At 38.3% G+C, this 20,946-nt stretch overlaps 2 protein-coding genes, 1 long non-coding RNA gene, 1 other non-coding gene and 1 pseudogene across 4 annotated transcripts; 1 reads left to right on the top strand and 4 right to left on the bottom strand.

Annotated features, from left to right (window-relative positions):
• Nucleotides 1–261: 261 nt before the first annotated feature.
• On the bottom strand, nt 262–3,625 carry LOC125220203 (beta-amylase 1, chloroplastic-like; annotated as a pseudogene).
• Nucleotides 3,626–5,923: 2,298 nt separating this feature from the next.
• Nucleotides 5,924–7,509, bottom strand: LOC148934397 (uncharacterized). Its single transcript, XM_089062290.1, has 2 exons — nt 7,285–7,509; nt 5,924–6,802 (listed from the first exon to the last, which is right to left on the bottom strand). The coding sequence occupies exons 1-2, from the start codon at nt 7,507–7,509 to the stop codon at nt 5,924–5,926; spliced, it is 1,104 nt and encodes a 367-aa protein (XP_088918416.1).
• Nucleotides 7,510–10,777: 3,268 nt separating this feature from the next.
• Nucleotides 10,778–12,011, bottom strand: LOC148934396 (uncharacterized). Its single transcript, XM_089069831.1, has 2 exons — nt 11,958–12,011; nt 10,778–11,528 (listed from the first exon to the last, which is right to left on the bottom strand). The coding sequence occupies exons 1-2, from the start codon at nt 11,978–11,980 to the stop codon at nt 10,778–10,780; spliced, it is 774 nt and encodes a 257-aa protein (XP_088925957.1). The 5' UTR covers nt 11,981–12,011.
• A 6,213-nt stretch (nt 12,012–18,224) lies between these two features.
• TRNAG-CCC (transfer RNA glycine (anticodon CCC)) lies at nt 18,225–18,295 on the bottom strand. Its single transcript has one exon. It is a non-coding gene; the product is annotated as a tRNA-Gly (tRNA).
• A 118-nt stretch (nt 18,296–18,413) lies between these two features.
• LOC125185364 (uncharacterized) lies at nt 18,414–20,577 on the top strand. The gene is made up of 2 exons (XR_007170117.2): nt 18,414–19,882; nt 19,973–20,577. It is a non-coding gene; the product is annotated as an uncharacterized LOC125185364 (long non-coding RNA).
• Nucleotides 20,578–20,946: the final 369 nt, after the last annotated feature.

Genomic DNA, 20,946 nt, shown 5'->3' with positions numbered 1-20,946 from the left:
TGAGAAAGTGACAATTGATTTAAAGAGATTATATGATCATTGCTCATTGCACAAAATAACGAGCAAGAGAAAGATATAAAAACAAATTGTTTTACAAATAGTGATCAGCTCAATGTGTGAAATGCAACATGTGTACAATGTACCAAACATTGCTTCTCCCTAGCATTCAAGAATAGCTCCAACGAAAGCAGCAAACGACGATGTGGCAATGTTGCCTCGAGCAATGTCTAAGTTGCCACGAAACATATTCATACACGAAATCTACCTCACAAAACTTGCAAAACTAGCCCAGTTGTTTGACTCAAACAAATGCTTGTCCAGTCGAACTAAATTGAAGGAAAACAACAGTGTCTCATATCCATCAAAGTAGAGTTGTGTCATTCTAAGCATCTGTTGGAACGATTCTTCTTTTAATTTGGTGGAACAATTCTGACTCTCGAAAGGGACATCATCGATCTTTGCGGCCATGAGAAGCCAGCTCAAGGGATTAACCTCCTCCTCTACGACATCTTGCATCTTTGAAACCATATTTTCCAAACATTTGGGCAATTGGTACGAGTCCATCTCTAATATGAGTGTTGTAGTATCCACAAGTTAACTCTGAGGGGTGAGACTGTGTGCCATAGTGCCAGTGAACCTCGACCACTTTTCCTGACATATTGATTTCCCTAGCTCGGAAAATCACCTCTGCTTCTTTACAGATCCTTTTATGTGCAAAAACAACATGCTTGAGTACCATTCTATTAAGAACTCTCCATACGGCATCTTCCAAGTACCGTTTGCTTTAAAAAAATCGGTTCTTTCTAGATTTTGCATCAAACTACTGATACGCTCGGATTTTGCACTGTTTTAAGGCCTCTATTTGGTCCTTTTTAATGTCAAAGTCGCATTACACTTCCATCATTTGCATATTTATACATTTTGGTATTTTGATGTGTTTTGTGAGAAATGTGCATATTTGAGCTGAAAAAGGGAGTCAAAACGCAAAGTTTGGAAATCTGGAGTTTCAGGCGGCGCCCGACGACCTACATTCTGCAGCGGTCCGCCTCGGAAATTCTGTGCTAAAAAAGAAGTCTCGTCCGGCGACCGTCGGAGAACGCGTGGCGGCACGCCATCAATGAGTCAGAGACTCTGGACTGCTGCGTGGCGACCGCCCGCCGACGTGCGGCGGCCCGCCGTGAAAAGCGACGAATCAGATTTGACCTAGATTTCTCTCCAAGATTTACCATATTTTGAAGATCTTTTCCTTTTAGAATGAGGAACGACTTTTCCCTATAAATAAGACCTCAAGCTTCATCAAAACAAATCCTCTTTTTGCAACATATTTCCCAGAGATTAAAAGCTAGAGTACTTCATTTTGCAAGGAGTTGAAGACGGATTCAAGAGCATCAAAACGACAAGGATTCAACATACGAGTTTTATTAGCTTTAGTTTTATGTTCCAATTATTTTCCCTTCAATCTACGTGTTTAGATTATTACATCATGTGTAACTAAATTCATAGGATTCTAGGGATGTGTTAGTAACGACTTTAGTTATACAATTTCTTTTTCTATTTAATATTCGTTTTGTTTTTACTTTGTTTCTTCCCTAAGTTAATCTTGACGCTTCACGTTTGAGTGACACATTCTGTGCTGATCTAATATAACTTGCTTCATAATTGTGAGAAAATTCTAGCGAGTTAGGTCCACTTAGTATACACTACAATTAGCTTCCCTTAAAACAACACTGTTAATTGAGAGTGAGGACAAGGGTCTTAGGAGCTTTTGGGAATTACAGATTTAGGATTGACAACCCTAATGTTAGTAACCAACGTTTGCATCGCATGAGCATAAGCTAGGTGACTCGTCCTATCAAAGTACTCCATCCGTTCCTTCATAGTTGAGTCATTTCTCCATTTTGGGTAGTTCCCTCATAGTTGAGTCATTTCCATATATAGTAATTTTTTCATCTCTCTTACTTTACTCTCTCTTACTTTATTCATTTTTTACTTTATTCTCTCTACCTTTTTTCTCTTTCTTACTTTTTTATCTATTTATTTAACACACTCAACATTCATTTCTTAAACTCCGTGCCGAAAAGTTCCGCCTCAACTATGAGGCAACGGAGGGAGTATAAACTGTGTTAGGGTATTGTAGTTGGAATTTGTATAACCATAACTGTGAACGGCTGAACGCGCATCCCTGGAATTCCCTTATCTCTATACTTTTATCTCCGTTATTTATTTGCAATCAATTGTTTACTGCTTTCAATTGCTTTCAGTTTTCAAAATTCTCAAAAATCTTTCGGTTCTCCAAATAGTAATTGAGTTTTAGTAGAAGATAGACATTCATGTGTTTGTTTTCCTCGTTTTTGATATCCGGTACTGACCTTTAGTTATACTGTTCCTACTCTGTATACTTGCAGGTATTAATAGTGCTAAAAAATAGTGCATCAACTACCTGTTCCAAAATAGCATGCATCTCCCTATTCACACTTTTCTATGTTGTATGCACATGTATTTAGAGACGCAAGCATATACTGGCAAGTGGAATTAGGAAAAAGATATGTTCAGAATCACTATCTGGAAAAAGGAGCAATGACCGCCCGAGACAGAGATGGATGACTTTTTTCATGCCTTTATCATAACATTGAAATTCTCCCAGTACGAGCATACCAACCCCAATTCAACATATGAGTGGGACATGAAGGATATCTTAGTTCGCCATTAGGACCTAGTCAAACTTGGACCCCTTGAAACGAAAAAATTGCAACGAGAATCATATTTCATTTAGGAAGCAGCATCACGATATAAAAGAAACAAAATGACATCATATAACAAAGAAAACCATGACATGGTCGGTGTTACAGTAATCACACCACCAAAAAATGGTCTGAATGTGTCCCATGAAATCACCATATGCTTGGATTGGCGATCGTCCACATAGAACAAAAAGAATGTCATATCCTAGAGAAATGTATTCCATACTCCTCTTCCCAAATCTATCTAAAAATGATACATATGGGTCTCTTCATAGCTTCAAGCACCCATGAAGGAAGTGGAATCCTGGTTCCATCAGAAGGGTGAAAATGAGATCCAATACCAAGAGGACAAAGTAAGAGCAAATAGAGGGAAAAACGGAAACAAGAAATAAATAATGTGCACAAAGTAAGAGCAAATAGAGGGAAAAACGAAAACAAGAAATAAACAATGTGCACTGAAGAGTCAGCATCCAAGTCAAAACTTGAAACCTGCAGAGTGGACATGCTCAACCAATCTCATTTCTGTCAGGATATGTAAAGCTTCACTATCAATGCCCCTTGTAGAGTTGGGGTTACTTGTATATTGGCCAGAAGAAGAACCATATCGCTTTGAAGAGCTTGTAATTCTTGAAAAATTGGTACTCTCAAGGCAAGCCTCCCAATTTGTCCTTCATTCTGGATCCGATAATTTAATAGCTTCCTGATCAAGATGCAGAACAAGAATTAGAAACTAGCACGAGGGTCATAACTTAAAAATTAAGAACTTACCAAATCTGAACGTCACCTCTCTTCATGCAATATATTTTGGTTCTAACTTGATTATCCTCGTAATCTGTTTTGCAGCCTCCCAATTTCTCGAGTTTTGTGTTGAATGTTATCGTCATTTTCTTCCACTCTTTAGCCTCAAATCTTATTTTATACATATACCATGCTTCTCTTTTTTTTGTGATCATATCATGGAACAAATCTATCAGCAATTTTACTACTTGGATATCGAAGAGCAGACACATTTCTCCTAAATCTGCATTCACCATATCATTTCCCATTTCAATACAAATTCATACAAATCAATAAAACTTAACCAAACTCTATTGGGCAGATGCAATGTGTAATGAGAAGAGGCAGAGCTATTCTTAATATGTACTCCCTCCGTCCCATAAAAGATGTCACACCTGTGGGACGACACGAGATTTTAGGAGGTTTTGTTTTGTGTGTTAAATGGAGAGAGAAAATATAATTTTTATATTCATGTGAGAAGAAACTTTTTCCAAAAAGAGAAATGTGACATCTTTTGTGGGACAAACTAAAAAGGAAAGTGTGACATCTTTTGTGGGACGGAGGGAGTACTTATTTCCTCCTTATAATTTGGTATAAAAATTATAACTGCCCCTCCTAAGAAGCAGAGTTCTACATAATATATAAGTCAAGAACAGAAAAGTCACTGCTAAATTTCATTGCTTCCATGTTGAATAAACTCTACAAATTCCTGACTTATTTTAAGTATTCCAGAAAGTAGCATAACATAGAACATAGCATACACACCATCTGTTGAAGAATGGAACTAGAAAATTTGAAAATGAATTTGGCAGGCCCCCTCTGTCACAAATTATGACGTATGCTCGACCACTTAGGCCGACCTTAGGCAGGCATTTGTATTAACTTCATATGTGTAGTATCTTACAAATGAAACAGATTAAATATGATCCAAAATTTTCAAAGCATAATAACTTTGTAAATACATTTGTCAAGTATAGCATGTACACTACTTTACAGCATGACCAAATCTATATATACATGGGAAAGAAAAACAATAGAAATAAGCAAGGACCTCGATGAGAAATTTGAGAAACAAGAAGTAGTAGAAGCAAAATACTTACCTTTAGGTTCCTCTGCTCTTCTTCTCTTTTTCCTCTCCACTCTCCTCTCCACTCTATCCTCTCTCCTTCTCTTTTTATTTATGTGAACTTCATTGGATGACGAAATGGAAGAAGTCATTTCAATAGGATACGTAAAATCTTTCGAATGCTACAAATGTTATCAGAAGTAGGTGGAAGAAGAATTAATATTCCTCTGTTAATGAATGAATGCAATTAGTATTGTTGATATACAAAGTTGGCTGCGAAATAGGGTTATCCGACCCGAAATTCCAAACTCAAACCCGAAAGTTGGCTACATGCACCGATTTGAAAAGGATTGGATGGTGGTCAGAAAAGGATTTGATTGTTGCAGCTGATATAAGAGGCGGTGATATAAGAGGGAAGAGTGAGAAGCGATTTAAGAGTAGGTGTCAAATTCTTTTCGGCACGGAATTTAAGACAATAATATTTATTGAGTCAAGTGTATATAATAAAGTATGAGAGAGAAAAAAATAGGAGAAATAAAGAGAGAATAAAATAAGAGACATAAGAAGTGTTGCTTTTTGAAAAAAAATGTAATCAATCACTTGCGGTAACAATTGATCATTTACGGTAGTCGGTAGGACAAACCCAAATCATATTTAATTTGTAAGAATCGTCAAATAGCTGGTACAAACTAGGGCGGCTGGGGTCTGAACAGCCACCGAAGAAGGTACCGGTGCCTGGCCGGTGAAGCTCACCGGCGGTTACAGCATATTGAGAGAGATAGAGAGATAACAAAGAAGGATAGATTTCATTTCATTAAGCATAAAATCTCAATTGTGATTGCAGACCCTATTTATTGGGGATAAACTGCCAGCTCAGCTAACTAATCAGCTAACTAATTGACAACTCAATTAACTCATTATTCACTAATCTTCTTAACCATTTAACCTCTCTTCTTCTTCACTCCTTTTCACGTATCAAATCATCCCACCCGAAATCAACCTTGTCCTCAAGGTTGAAAATTTGAATATTTTCCGCAGCAAATCGTTGAAACCTTCCTTTGAAAACCCGAAAGACGTGCTCCGTACGATGCTTCGGTTCTTCAATCTTATGCCGAGCCGATTCAATTTCCCCATTCCTACGATTCCCAAGTTTGAGAATGGCCTCCAAGAGCTGGAAGAACAATCTTCTTTGGCCCAACTTCGAACAACCAACCTCGAAAACTTCAAATGATTATTGTAGCATTGACATCTCTTCATGAAGCTTGCCAACATAGAGCCTCAACTCTTCCTCAAATGAAGCATCCAAACACATTATTCTCTTCCCAAGGCATGAAACATGCTAAGAATCTGCAGTGAAGATGAACCTAGCTTCTGGCAACTTGCACCAGTAAATGCTGAGGAGATGTCTAGCTTCTTCCACTGGCCAAGTAAAAGTCGAACCACTTCCATCTATATGAACAATTGTCATTCCGATTTTTCCATCCCCGCCAAAAATCCAAACTTCATATCTGTCTGAGGGGGAAGAATATTTTGAATATAAGTCCATACCAATGATCGATGCTTCCTCATTGATATGAGCAAGTTCAGTCCACTCGACAGTTCTGCTGTCCATGAGCCTACCATAACCCGATGATCTTGGTCTCGAAATAGCAAATGTTTCAAATATATCACTGAAGTTATCTGCAACAAATGTTCTCTCTAATCTTTGAGAAGAAATATGAAGGTGGTGCAGCTTAATTGCTGAATTGAACCCCAGAATAACCAGAAGCAAAGAGACATAATTATATAAACATCTCCATGCTTCCCTCCCACTATGCTCCTTGATCTCGTTAAGTTCTCTACCATGCTGGTCCCTAACATGGCATGTGCAGTCTTCACCAACCGTGATGATTAAAGATTCACATATATAGAAGTCCCAAATTCTTGGATTATGCCCAAATAAAATCAAGCCCTCAGAATGCTTGATCTGTTTCTCAGTGGCAATGAATGAAATTCTTTTCTCCGTCTGCTTCTCCCAAATACAATCACTGCAGTCATTAAAAATGGAAACAAGTTTAGTCTCTTTCGAGAACCATGCCCAACAAAAAGGTGAATCTCCATGCCTTACAAGACTACTTATAAGATCATCTCTGTATGTGGACCTATGATAAGAGAAGCCCTCATCACCATTCAGCTGCAAATGGTCTTCAACATGACTTCTACTATGTATGTCCCCATTCTGACAATTGAATTCCCAACCAACTACCTCATTGAAGATAGTACCAAAAGCAATACGGAAAGATTCAATATCATTCCTAAACATTCTCATCGAATACAACAGACACCTCTCTGTTTCGTAGAAGTGTCCCTTTGCAACTTGAAGTAGTCACTCTGTACGATGTCTTGGTTCCTCAACTAACACCCGATGGTGTGAATATGGACTCTTCCCCATTAGAAGCACACATAACATAAATCCAAAGCTAGAAGCATCCACTATGTGATGTGGTGGAAGAAAAAATCTGTTACTCTCCTCCGGGGGTAAAGAACCAAACAAGCTTAGATTCAGCGAGCAACCTTTTCTTATGGAGAGTGACAGGTGCGATGGAGAAATACAAACAACTTCATCTCCTTTCATTCGAATCAAGAATGACACCCAATATTTATGGTGACCCAGCTTGAAAAATTCCCTCTGGCTCATAGCCTTTGTTATTGTCAAAGCACCAAGGTTTTGCTCTCTCTCTTAGATTCATGTGTTTTACTCATCAACTCATAGCTGCCTTCAGGTGGGAATTCCTTCTCCCCCTCGGTCACTACTAAAAGCATTTTGGCTCCTTTCACCTCTGCACATGCAAGGCTTCCTGTCAATGCAAGGTGTTCTATCACAACAGTAGCAGCTGCATCTTCTTTCCCTTGTTCCGTCTCAGCAATCTCCTTCTCATTGCACATGACTTCATTTGATCCTGTAGTGATTTTATAAGCCAACTCATGAGATAGCTCATGTTTAGTTGACGGTCTCCTGAAGCCCTCTTCCCCCTATGAACCTTCAAAGTCAATGATGCAACACCGAAGCATGTCTTCAAGCACTTGAATTACTCTCTCGGACTGTCCATCAATTTGCGGATGAAAAGCAGTGCTAAGCTTCAACTTGGTTCCTAAAGTTTCTTGAAAACTTTTCCAGAATCTAGAAGTGAACCTTGGGTCACGTTCGGAAATTATTGATTCAGGCACTCCATGCAATCTAACAATCTCAGCCATGTAAAGTTCTGCTAGTTTATTCAGAGAGAAATCCATTCTTACAGGTAAGAAATGGGCAGACTTAGTGAACCGATCTACTATAACCCATATAGCATTATTCTTTTTTTGTGTTTGAGGTAACCCCACTACAAAAACCATAGTCACCATCTCCCACTTCCACTGTGGAATTTGAATAGACTGAAGAAGGCCGGAAGGAACTTGATGTTCGGCTTTCACTTGCTGACACACAAAACATTTTTGTACAAATTCAGAAATTTCTCTTTCCATTCCCGGCCACCAATAATTCTCTCGAAGATCTCGATACATTTTATTTCCCCCTGGATGCATTACAAACCTACTACTATGAGCTTCCCGGAGAATATCCGACTTCAATTCCGAGTCATTAGGTACATATAATCTTCCTCGAAAACAAAGAGACCCTTTTTCATCAATACTGAAGTCACTACGAGTATTAGATTCGCAGATTTTTTTCTTAGCCATCAATTTATCATCAAATCTCTGGTTGTCTCGAATTTGCTGAGCTAGCGTCGGTTTGATTCTCATTTCAGCTAGTAACCCACCAACTGTATCAATCTGAAATTCAACCCTCATAGCACTTAACGCACATAAGGATTTGCGACTGAGAGCATCTGCTACGACATTTGCCTTCCCAGGGTGATACTCAATAACTAAATCATAATCCTTGAGTAGTTCAACCCATCTTCTTTATCTCAAGTTCAAATCCTTCTGAGATAAGATATATTTTAAGCTCTTGTGATCAGTGTATATTACACATTTTTCTCCATATAAATAATGTCTCCAGGTTCTCAATGCGAATACAACAGCGGCCAACTCAAGGTCGTGAGTTGGATAATTTTTTTCATGCACTTTGAGTTGCCGCGAGGCATAAGCCACCACTTTTCCTTCCTGCATCAGAACACAACCCAACCCTATTATCGAAGCATCACTGTAAATTACATATTCCTTACCTGATACTGGTTGGGTCAGAATAGGAGCTTGAGTTAGCAGCCCCTTTAATTTTTCAAAACTAGACTGTTGTTGGTCAGTCAAAACAAAAGGAATATTCTTTTGTAGCAGTTTAGTCATCGGAGCGGCAATGGTTGAAAAGTTCTCGACGAACCTCCTATAATAACCTGCTAACCCTAGAAAACTTCGAATTTCAGATATATTTTTTGGTGGAATCTTCCAATTTAGCACAGCTTCAATTTTCTGGTGATCCACCTGAATGCCCGCAGCCGAAATGATGTGACCTAAGAAGCCCACTTTTGATAGCCAGAACTCACACTTGCTCAACTTCGCATACATCTTTTTTTCTCTCAAAATTTGAAGAACGATCCGAAGATGGTTATCATGTTCTTCTTCGTTCTCGGAGTAGATAAGAATGTCATCGATGAAAATAATTACAAACTGATCAAGATATTGCCTAAAGATGTGATTCATCCAATCCATAAAGATTGCAGGTGCATTGGTAAGACTAAAAGGCATGACTAAAAATTCATAATGGCCATAACGAGTTCGAAATGCAGTTTTATACACATCTGCCTCCTTTACTTTCATCTGATAATATCCAGACCTTAGATCAATCTTCAAAAATACTTTCGCTCCCTTCAATTGATCGAAGAGGTCTTCTATCCGAGGTAATGGATACCGATTCTTAATAGTAAGCTTATTAAGTTGACGATAGTCCACACGTAGCCTCATCGAACCATCTTTCTTTTTCACGAAGAGAACAGGGGCTCCCCACGGCGAGATGCTTGGGCGAATGAAGCCTTTATCTAGTAATTCTTGTAATTGAGATTTCAATTCTTTAAGTTCTACTGGGGCCATGCGGTATGGTGCAATGGATACCGGGGCTGAAGTTGGTTCAATCTCTATCCCAAATTCTAATTCTCGATCGGGGGGCAAGCCAGGTAAATCTTCTGGAAATACATCCGGATACTCATTCACTGTCTTCAATTTCTTCAAGTCTAGGCCATTCGGTCTTGTGTCCAGTATGACAGCCAAGAAAGCTACACACCCTTTTCTGGTCATATCCAAAGCTTTGAGTGCTGAAATCAAGCCGCATAAACTATTTGCCCCGTTCCTGGTCACTATTATCTCACTACCCTCGTTGTGCTTCAACCGAACTTTCCTAGTTTTGCAGTCAACCACGGCACTAAACCTTGACAACCAATCCATGCCCAGTATCAAATCATAATCTTCAAACGGTAGTTCTAATAGATTGGCGGGAAAAAAGAAGTCTTGTATTTTAAGCGGGCACTCTCTACATATTCTCCCAACATACACTCTCTGACCTAGCGGGTTAGAAACTTCTACAAGATAGCTAGTTGGCTCGGCACATAGTCTTAGTTCATGGATGAGAGATTTACGAATGTAGGAGTGTGTAGAGCCTGGGTCAAATAATGCATAAACAGGAACATAATAAAGCTCAAAAGTACCTGATACTACATTGGCAGACTCAGTCTCTTCACCTGCCTTGATGGCATATGTGCGAGCTGCAACTCTCGCATCAGAACGGCCAGAAGGTGTAGTAGTGGCTTTCTGTCCACGACCGCCAGAATACCCTCGTCCATTGCCCCTACCCCTGCCACTTGTTGGTGCTGACCTCTGATTAGAAGCCGTAATAGTATGAGATTCATCGACTTGAGGGCAATTTCTTATCAAATGGTCTTTAGACCCACATCTGAAGCAAGCCCCCAATCTTCTCCAACAGGATGATAATGGTGACATGTGTTACATTATGGAACTGGGGTTCCACTGTTAACCCTACTGCTTCCCACGGATATAGGTTGGGACTGTGACTGTCCCGCCGATTTCTCACCTTGGAACCGATATGGTGTGGAGTGTAGACCTGTTTTGGCACTCTTGGAGAATGTCTTAGAAGGCGGGGCAATTCTCTTACCCTCAGACTTGGTTTCAGACGGTTTATGCATATATTCCTCGGCATAACGGGCTCGTGTTACCATGTCAGCAAATACATTATCTCTGTGGGGAGCGATTTATCTCGAATGGCAGGGTTAAGGCCTCTGAGAAAGCGGCTACACTTATTCCTTTCTGTTGACACAAATTCAGGAGCATATCTGCTTAATCTCATATATTCAATATAATAATCTTTAACCCTCGAGGCCCCTTGTTCAAGATTCAAAAACTGAATCTGCATACTCTCCATAAAAAGCTCCCCTACATATTCTCGCTTGAATGCATCAAGAAAGAACTTCCAAGTAACTTCACCCTCCGATATTGATCTTCGTTCCATTTCCCACCAGTGATGTGCTTCTCCCTGAAGGAGAGATTCAAAACATTTTAGTTTTTGTTCGGGAGAACATTCAAGATTCTTAAGTACTCGCTCGGTACTTTCTAGCCATGCTTCGGCCTCAGAAGGTTCGATTCCAGAAGTGCCATAGAACTTCTCAGCCCCCATCTTCTTAAGGTGCATAATAGGGTTACTAGGGGTCGTATGCGCCGTTGAAGTGGCAGGTGGTGGAAAGACTTGCGTAGCTTGACCAAGAAGCCCCATCAAATTATGCATGAACACTGCAGGATCAATGTGGGCTCCCTGAGCCGCGCCTCCGGACATAGAGTGTGTAGCACTTTCATTGACTTCCTCTTCGGAGCCATTTACGGGATTGACTTCAGGAGTAGACGACAGCAAAGATTCTGGATGATTTTCATCATCCGTATTACCAATAACAGAATTATCAGACATTCTGCTAAAACACAAGGGAAAAAAAATAGTGAGATTAGGCCTGTCGATAGCACAATTTAAACTTGTTTCTACAAACCCGACTCAGAAAAAATATGGTTAACATAATTAAAATACTTCACAAAAGAGAAAAAAAAAAAAAGACAAACTTACTTTAACATAATTATTAGAACTTTAAAACACACAAACGAGAAATTACAGAAATAAAAATACTTAGGAGCGACAATTAAAACAGCTCTCGGACTTTTCCCTCAAAGTAAAGTATCATAAAATATCATGTTTTTTTTTTTCTTTTTAAACGAAGCAACGTTAGTCACCAGCTACAGCTCTATACACGCACGATGACTAGTGTTGTTACGCTACCCAACAAAAAGATTTCTCCTTCAAAAAGTTTAAGTATATGCCACTAGAGTTTTAGTTCAAAATAAGTATGTACAGGCCAGTCAGATGTGCTATCATGCCATAATCTCTCGGTCTCCTTTTTCCTTGCTGAAACTACAAAAGAAAGTAAACAAAAGAATAAGCCACATGTACTTAATTAGTGACAATATAAGTTATATAAATGCCAACATACTAATAAACCCAAACACATCTCCATAGGTAAACTGAAAGCATAACTGAATGCTTATATATAAGAAAGTTTATCTAATGATTTAGGCTTTTATGCTAAAAGTCCTTTAATCAAGGCTCGCGAAGTGTTTAGATTTCATAACGGAAGTTCCAGAATTGGAACTAAGCCCTCCATAGAGGATACAGAACGGAGGCTTCTTTAACCATTGGGATAAATTCGGAATGAAAGTTGGACCATCCATATGTTTTTCTTTTACAGAATGGAGGCCAAGTCTTCCATAAAATAGGTACAGCCTATTCCAAAGAATTCCTGATACAATACGATATTGTACCGGCCACAGAATCCCAATATTTATAATATTTCATCAATACATTATCTAAACAAAGAAGTGTGATGAAAACATTATGAAAACACATATTTTCCATTCAACCCTCATAACCTTACTGAAACTTTCATCCACTAATTGTAAAATAGCAACACAAATAATTTTATCAATATACTCTATCATTCACAACTTACCATGATCACAAAATAAACAAGAACTTCTTAGGTATTCATAATTTGCATTATTTAAAGATACCATCAATAGCAATGTATACAATATGACGAGATTTTCCACATGGGTGAAATTGTGCTTAGTGCAATATACATATCACTAACCGATTACGAAGACTCGAGAATTCCTTAGCCCTTGATGGAATGAGAAGCTCTTCCGCTGCAATTAACTTCTTGAGCTTCAAAAGCATACCACAGTAATAACACAATTAAATTAGTAGCAATAACTCAAAGAAAATCAATTTCCTCCAGTATGTAGAGTAATTTAAAATGAAAGCCACAATTGATTATAAAAATTAGAGAAATTTAATAATCATTTAAGTCATTCAAAACTATTCACTATATGGAATAAAATTCTTCACGCCATTGAGGCTATGAAATTCCTCCAATTTCAATTAATTAAAAGAGAATCTAGGTCAATTGAAGAACAATTCAGCTCAAAACTCAATTAAATTTGCAGGGAAGGTCGAGCTCCTCCTAAATTTTGCAACAACTCACCTTAGATGTGCTTCAAGCCTTAGGCCTTAACTTTTCTGGGAAAGATGAATAAGGGAGAAAGGAGATAGGAGATAGACGAGTATATACGTCCTGATCGGAGCCGGAGAGTGGATTGGAGCTGGACCGAAGAGGACAGAGAAAGATATGCTATTCTATAAGGGATAACTATGTGTTTGTGTGTGAAAAGGTGTGTTTCACGACACCTAAGTTTTGAGGGAGAGAAAGATTTATATTCTTTCCCAAATTAACACCCTTAAGCCCACCTAGCAAGTTTCCCATTATTTAACTATTTTTTTATTTATTTTAGAAGCAACAAAGTAAACAAAAAAAAAAAGATCTTCTCTAATTTAGGAAAAACTTATAGCTCCAAATTCTCATGAACTCTAGGCCCAAAATTTTGGGTCATTACAGAGATTGGATCGACATTGATAGGGATCGAACAAGGTAACTGATACCACTTGGTACAGACTAGGGCGGCTGGGGTTTGAACAACCACTGAAGAAGGTACCGGAGCCTGGCCGGTGAAGCTCACCGGCGGTTACAGCATATTGAGAGAGATAGAGAGATAACAGAGAAGGATATATTTCATTTCATTAAGCATAAAATCTCAATTGTGATTACAGACCCTATTTATTGGGGATAAGCTGCCAGCTCAGCTAACTAATCAGCTAACTAATTGACAGCTCAATTAACTCATTATTCACTAATCTTCTTAACCATTTAACCTCTCTTCTTCTTCACTCCTTTTCACGTATCAATAGCATGCACCATTAAATCAACCATTTCTCCTCGCTCTCCTCTATTATGGGTCATTCCTTAACTTCAAACATCTCAATCAATTCCAAAGCTCTACTTAATCAAATAAAACAATATGGGTGGTGTGGCTTGATAAGGAGTTACGGGACACCTAAAAATACAAACATCTAGTATTATGCAACCACTTAATCATACCTATATGTTATGTATCTTTGTTCTAAAAGCTCAAACATCAAAGTATCAAACAAATAGTTTAGACCTCAACACTTCACAGTGAAACTTTTAATATCAAAATCTAAGTAACATGAACACATGGATCAAATGCAGGCACATATTAGACGAAGAACATTCCAAATTTCCATTTCATTCATGCATGTCACTAGCGGCGAGATTAATAAGAGAAATCAAGAATTAAGAATACTTACGCTAAGACCTAACAATTCAAACACTTAACCATTCTAAACAGATTTGAACAGACACAAATAACCTAACAATTGAGGATATTGTTGATTTCGGAGATAGAATACCGATCAGAAAGGGTTGAGAGGGCCCATACCATGCTGATAGAAGGCAATCATAGCCCGAACTCTGAGCTCGTAATGCCTCTCCAATTCCACAATCTCCAAATAGCCGCACCAACAAAATAGAACTATAAATGGTGACGAAGGGAGTAAAATGTTACGTGAGATTTTTAAACCAATGTAGACCACCAGTTCCAGAGAGTCTACTTAATTGCCTAAAAAACATTGCTTCAATTATGTTAACTTATGTATAAAAAAAGTACAAGTAATATGTTACTTGTAAAACAAGAGAATTTTGGGATGGGATCCTAATAACATTCAAAAGAAGCAAAAATATAGAGAAAACGAGGTTAACGAAAAGCATCATTATGAAAATTGAAAAGAAAGAAAGAAAAGCAAAAGGGTGAGAACCATAAATAGAGTATAGATCGTTTGACAGATTAGAATTCAGAAGTGGTGGTGGGCTTTACTTATATTTGAACTCTTTAGCATGAGAAATGAAGCATAAAAACAGTTTTAACTGATTTTTGCATTTGAATGAATTGTGCAATTGGTAAGATTGTAATTCGCTTGATTTTTATTATTAATAAAATCATATCGTGTAATGTTATATGTGTTACTCATTTACAACATTTCATTTGCTAATATGTATGTACATGTTACCCAATAAATTGAGAGATCTCTCAAGTGACTAAATATGGTGAATGATAGAGCTTTGACACACACATCTTCAGCATCGACCTAAACACCAATCGTCAGCCCACCGAGCTCGTTGACCGCATTGAGCCAAAGAGCCCTCATAACTAACAATTATAATTTTCAATGTATTAAAACAAACTAAATATATAAAATAAAATAAACACTGCTAGATATGCATTAACTAGCATGGTGATCACATAAGCATTATTTTTATATGTGTAGATGCATTGCGATTTGATGCGATATATACTTATAATTGGTTCCACAACATAAGAAATAATATCATATATTATTTGTATATATATTTTACTTTGGAGTACTATATTCCTATATTCTAGTGTTAACAATATAAGAAAATATCCATATTCCGTGGGATATGCCTTAAGCCCGCTAGAATGCATTGGGCTCAAACAATAGAAGCGATTGGGCCTGTAGAATTTTGACGTGGTCTAAGTCTATACTTAATCCCATTATTTTATACTGTCATTTTGTGTTTTGTACACTGTTATTAATAAAATATGGGGTATTCTTTACCAAAAATAAATAAAATAAAATAAGATATGGAGTATTAAGTATTAACCTTATCGAATGCTAAATTATTTTTAATGACCTCAATATTTTACTGTAAAATTTTAAATGACCTCTTCATATTAATTTAATTCATGATGTCGGAATTGTATATGGTAATTTAGTAGTATTAGGTTTTAATTAGCATTTTTAGTTCGGTTGGAAGTGTCATGACTCGTATTACTCCCTCCGTCTCATAAAAGATAACACAATTTCCTTCTTAGTTTGTCTAACAAAAGATGTCACATTTCTATTTTTAGAAAAAATTCTCTCTCATATGAATATAAAAATAATATTTTTTCTCTTCATTTAACATACAAAATAAAATCCCGTGCCGTCCCACAAGTATGACATCTTTTGTGGGACGGAGGGAGTAGTATATATATAGATATTTAAGTGCATTATGATTTATGAGTGACAAATATTCAGAAAATTACTCGCACAAAGATACGGTAACAGCTGGTCCCAGTTCGGTCAACACCGTCCAGGATATGGAGGTCCGACAAGCTTACGCTGGTAAGAGCACTCCCAATGGTTAGGTGATACACTCGGCGATTTTTCGCCGAAAATCGCCGAGTTATCGCCGGCCGTTGGGATGGTTTCGGCGATAATTCGGCGTTAATTCTACCGAATTAACGCCAACTCCCGATTCATCGCCGATTTATCGCCGAATCATCGACGCCCACTGTAGGCGCGATTCGGTGATTTTTCGGCGAACTTTTTTTTTTTTTTTTGCAACGGCTATAATTCCTACATTATATGTAATTCCTCCTCCTCCTCCATTCATCACACACAATCTTCATTCTCTCAATTTTTCAATCTCATTATCTCAATCTTCAATCTTCAAAATTATGAGTTCAAGTAGGAAAAATTCCCGAAAAGGTAAGGGCAGAGAGCCGAGTAAGCAAATTCCCAATCCCACTGATGAAGCAAATCAGCAGTGGATGAACTCGTTGTTGTCGATGGGTTCTCCTCCCGACCAATATCCATATGCGGGTACGTCCCCATTGGAGACTCCTCCGGTGCGCAGACTTTCTCCGTACTTCCAGTCTGCCCTCAGCATGCCCTCTCCAGCCGACGATGTGTATCGCCCCCAGATAGTCACATCGTTGTTCGACACCCCTGGATCAACCCCAGACAACGAAGGATCTCAGGACGCGACGTACACAACGGATCCGACACTCAGCACGGACGACTACGAGGTGGAAGAAACGCCCGCCGAGCCGCCTTCCAGGAGCAGGAAGGGGAAGGCGCCGGCGTCGACGGCTGCGACTGATACGGCTTCCGATGAGAAGCCAAAGCGGGTAAGGACTACTTACACTATGGAAGAGTCCGAGCTGATAGCCAACTGTTGGGCGGACACGACGCAGAACGCGGAGCGCAACAACTACCAGACTGAGCTCATGTTCTGGGAGCGGGTTGCGGAGAAGTACACGAGCAACAAGACTGCCTCGATGAAGGACCATGGCAGCGAGGCGATCCGCCGGCATTGGGAGCGCCTCATGAGGGACTGCGGCCACTTCAACGGTATATACTCTAACTTGATGACGAACATGACGAGTGGCCAGAACGAGCACATGGTCCGAGATGAGGCCATGCAGAGGTATAATGGCCAGTTCTTGTCGAAGGGCTTCAAGTATTGGAACATCTATGATAGGCTGAAGGATCTCCCCAAATTCCGGACAGGGATGCACACCGCGCTGCACGGGAAATCGGTGCGCTCGAACTTAGCGGTGCAGAGAGTGAGGGAAGCGCGACCCCCATCGACTTGACTGGGGATGGTCCGCACGAGCGCCCTGTGGGAGCGAAGAAGGCGAATGGGAGGCGGAAGGAGAAGGGCGCATCGTCGGATGCCATACAACAAGCCACGCTCTCTACCAATGTCGCCAATCTGACGCAGCTGTACACGTTGTACTTCACCGGCGGCGGAACCCCAGAAGAGAAGCAGTCCCTCTGGTCGACCATCCAAAATATGAAGATCCTGATGGGCCTCCCGCCGGATGCCCCTCCCTCTTAGTTTTTAAAATCTTTGTTTTTTATGGTTTTTTATTTGTAGTTTTTTTTTCTCGTTGTATTATATTTTCCAATGATTAATACAACGATGAATTGTTCATTATAAATCTATTTATTAAACACATTTGTAGGGAAAATTAAACAATATTAAAAATGATGATGCAAAAATGAAATGTTGAGTTAGGGAAAAATAAGGGAGAAATAAGGGAGAAACCATTGGAGCAGTTGGCTAAAAGTTGGCTAAAAACTGAGGATAAATTTTGGTGCTGATGTGGCGCTGATGTGGCAGGAGTTAGGGAGAAATAAGAGAATTTTTAGCCGGACCATTGGGAGTGCTCTAAAACTCACTTCCTTGTCCTTTTATAGTAGGAGTAGTTTTTATATTTTAAGGATCAATACACAGTTTGACATAACGTCACAAAAGTGTATATAGTTAATGGCGTAAAAATAAATTTACATTAATTAAAAATATAATATGTATATTTAAAATATATGGACAAAAATAATGTCAATATTTAAAAAATGCGCATCCAGGGAATCGAACCCTGGTCAGTACCGTGGGAGGGTACTATGATACCACTACACCAGATGCGCTTGATGTTACGCTTGGATTTAATATTATTATATAATATAACTAAAGCTTAGGTTTTGCTATTTGATTTTGGCTTTGTGCAGCTTGCTCGCTTAGTGTAAACTTCGACCGTGAGGTTCTGCACTGTTTGTTCGCGTTGAACTTTATAATTATCTTTGTTGATTCCGTTTATTTATTGAATTATTCACCAATGTTTGTATCATTATCAGCCACATTTAACAATTGATCTCCATCAACTACTCTAATTTTGAAATACCTTGATTCTGCTCAGATGTTCTGGTTTTCATTCCTCAATTGTTTCCAATCTTTCAATTGAATGAAAAGAAAACTAGTGCTGCAATTTCTTTGCTCGCATTGTCTATAAGCATCATGAATCAATCATTAGACTATTCGGTTCTTCTTTTTATCGGAATATCCAGTGTAATTCATTTAATTTTAGGTATTTTTTTGAGAGAGAGTGAATTTCAATGTTACTAATGTCAATGAATTGCAACGGATAACTGATTGGATGTATGCCTCGGGAATTGGCTGGCGGATGTTAATGGAGATTAGTTTGAAGAAGCATTTGATTCATGCCTTATTTGTGCAGTAATAGTTGTTGTGACCTTTTCTTAAATGCTGATTTTGGTATGTAGCTGATGTTTCCCAGATGAATGTGTTTGTACATCTGCTCCTATGTAAACTGCTGATAAGTTCGAATTGAACTCCACTTTTGAAGCTCTTTTCCTATAATTGAGCAGAGATTGAGCTTAACGTTTTGCACAGCACCGAGACAGCTCAAGATTTGTTGCATTGTCGAGGGAGGAATGTTCGTCTTCACATTATTTGGAATAACTAACTATGATTACTTATCTGCACTGAACTTTTTCTTTTGTGCATAATTGAGTAATGTGAAGGAAAATATAGCTTTGTGATTATGCTATAATTTACTCTGTGTGAAAAACACGAATGGATCGGGTTGCTTGAGTTACCTGATCATTTTATATGCTATTTAGGAGAATAAACTGATTGAGATTTATTAATCACTATCACAATTATACATTCTAGGGATATTTACAGACACAATGGTACTCAATTGATGCCCTACTACTTGTAGCTTCACATAAGTTTACATGCTTTGCTAAATGCCAAACTAAAACAATAGGATTAATCATAATCTATAGATGTTTACCTATAAAACTTATATGAATCTAATAACCTTAATAGCCACTTGCTTGGATATGCTTGCCTAGTCATCGTTTTCCCTCCAACAGATTAGCATGTAGAGGCAGCGGCGTATAATGTAGAGCCTCGCCCTTTGCTCCTTGAGAGCCTCGCATCTTGGGACGTAGATTCTGCTGCTGTTCTTTTGCCTGTATGGGACTGGCTTCCCCATTGATATATCTGCTTTCATAGTAAAGTTTACCTGTGGAGAAGTTGAGTTGTTATTATGGTGGAATTTACTTACACTTATCTTGGAAAATTGGTTTTTATTGTGTTGAAAGTTCAAAGACTGTTAGAAGCCTCACTTTTGTGCAGTGAATTAGGGGCCTTGTTTCCTGCTTTCAAGAGGGGGTTTTTGCAATGTGTCGAATGAGCCTGCTTTCGTGGTGTGCTGCCTCCTTGCCTTTTTCGTTTTGGATCGCTTCTATTTATTAGGCTTGTGTATACTCCTTGACCAAAACAATTCTCTTACACAGTTAACACCTCGCCGACTACTTGAGGTGATTGGATTGGCTCCTCTATCAGGACGGCATCATTCAAGGTAAATGCTCAGCAACATAGTCTTTGAAATATTTGTCTTTGTGTTGGTCAATGTCAAACTTAGTTAGCACATTTTACGCATAATTATGGAGGCTTTTATTAAAATACTCACTCGAGAATCATGAACCCCTCTCGTCGAGTCTTAGCAGAGTATTCCCTGTTTTAGCATTGTGTTCGTTATGTTCTTTTTTTTTCCGTGGTTGCTGAATGCTGCTCCGATGATGAAGTCTAGAGTTGTACCATATCGTTCCAATTGCTGAACTGCTCTTGCATGTTAGTGGTAATGTAGAGATGAAGGGACAACTGAGGAGCTTGTCTTGTCTTGCACAAAATAGTATGCATCAATTCTTGAGGGTCACCTTCCAAATCTCTTTGCCTTTTTTAGTTCTTCTATACCAAGGTTTTTTTCTGCCACTTTTTGATGGGTTTTTTGGTCTTTCTTCATGCCAAGGAATGTGTTTCTTATTTCTTTGAATACAGATTTATCCATGGATTGTTAGAGATAATTCTGCATACATTAATGAACCTTTTGTTATTATAAGTATGTTTTCGTATGTATGCAATGACATTCATACTAAAAATAATACTTTATTCACAATGAATATAATAAAATTGGTTTTTACTATAAATAAATTTTCTATATATGAGGAGAAGAATGAATTTATAACTTTTCTTACGTAGGAGTTTGTTAGAATGCAATTTGACCAATAAATTTCAAACGATATACAGCGTCATAAAAATTTATAATCTAAATACTAATACTAACCATTTACATCAAACTCAAACCCATTATTGAATATACGTCACACAAAAAAATAGTTTTACTCCAACTATTTAAACCAAATTCAATATTTACACCATTTTTGAGTTTTTGTCTTACAAAATTTTTGCAGTAACACTATATTTGGTA

The sequence above is a fragment of the Salvia hispanica genome, chromosome 1 (assembly GCF_029641045.1).
Source record: "Salvia hispanica isolate PSC_SH4W2 chromosome 1, Shi_PSC_v1, whole genome shotgun sequence".
NCBI classification, from domain to species: Eukaryota; Viridiplantae; Streptophyta; class Magnoliopsida; order Lamiales; family Lamiaceae; genus Salvia; species Salvia hispanica.
This window is presented reverse-complemented; position numbering and strand designations above follow the sequence as displayed.

Bases quoted from the DNA above. Each gene is read 5' to 3' on its own strand.
- LOC148934397 (XM_089062290.1), bottom strand. From the start codon at position 7,509: ATGTGCAATGAGAAGGAGATTGCTGAGACGGAACAAGGGAAAGAAGAT. The intron at 6,803-7,284 runs GTGCTTTGACAA...TTCAATTGTCAG, and splicing joins AGAGAGAGAGCAAAACCTTG to AATGGGGACATACATAGTAG.
- LOC148934396 (XM_089069831.1), bottom strand. From the start codon at position 11,980: ATGATAGCACATCTGACTGGCCT. The intron at 11,529-11,957 runs GTACATACTTAT...CTTGTGTTTTAG, and splicing joins ATAGCACATCTGACTGGCCT to CAGAATGTCTGATAATTCTG.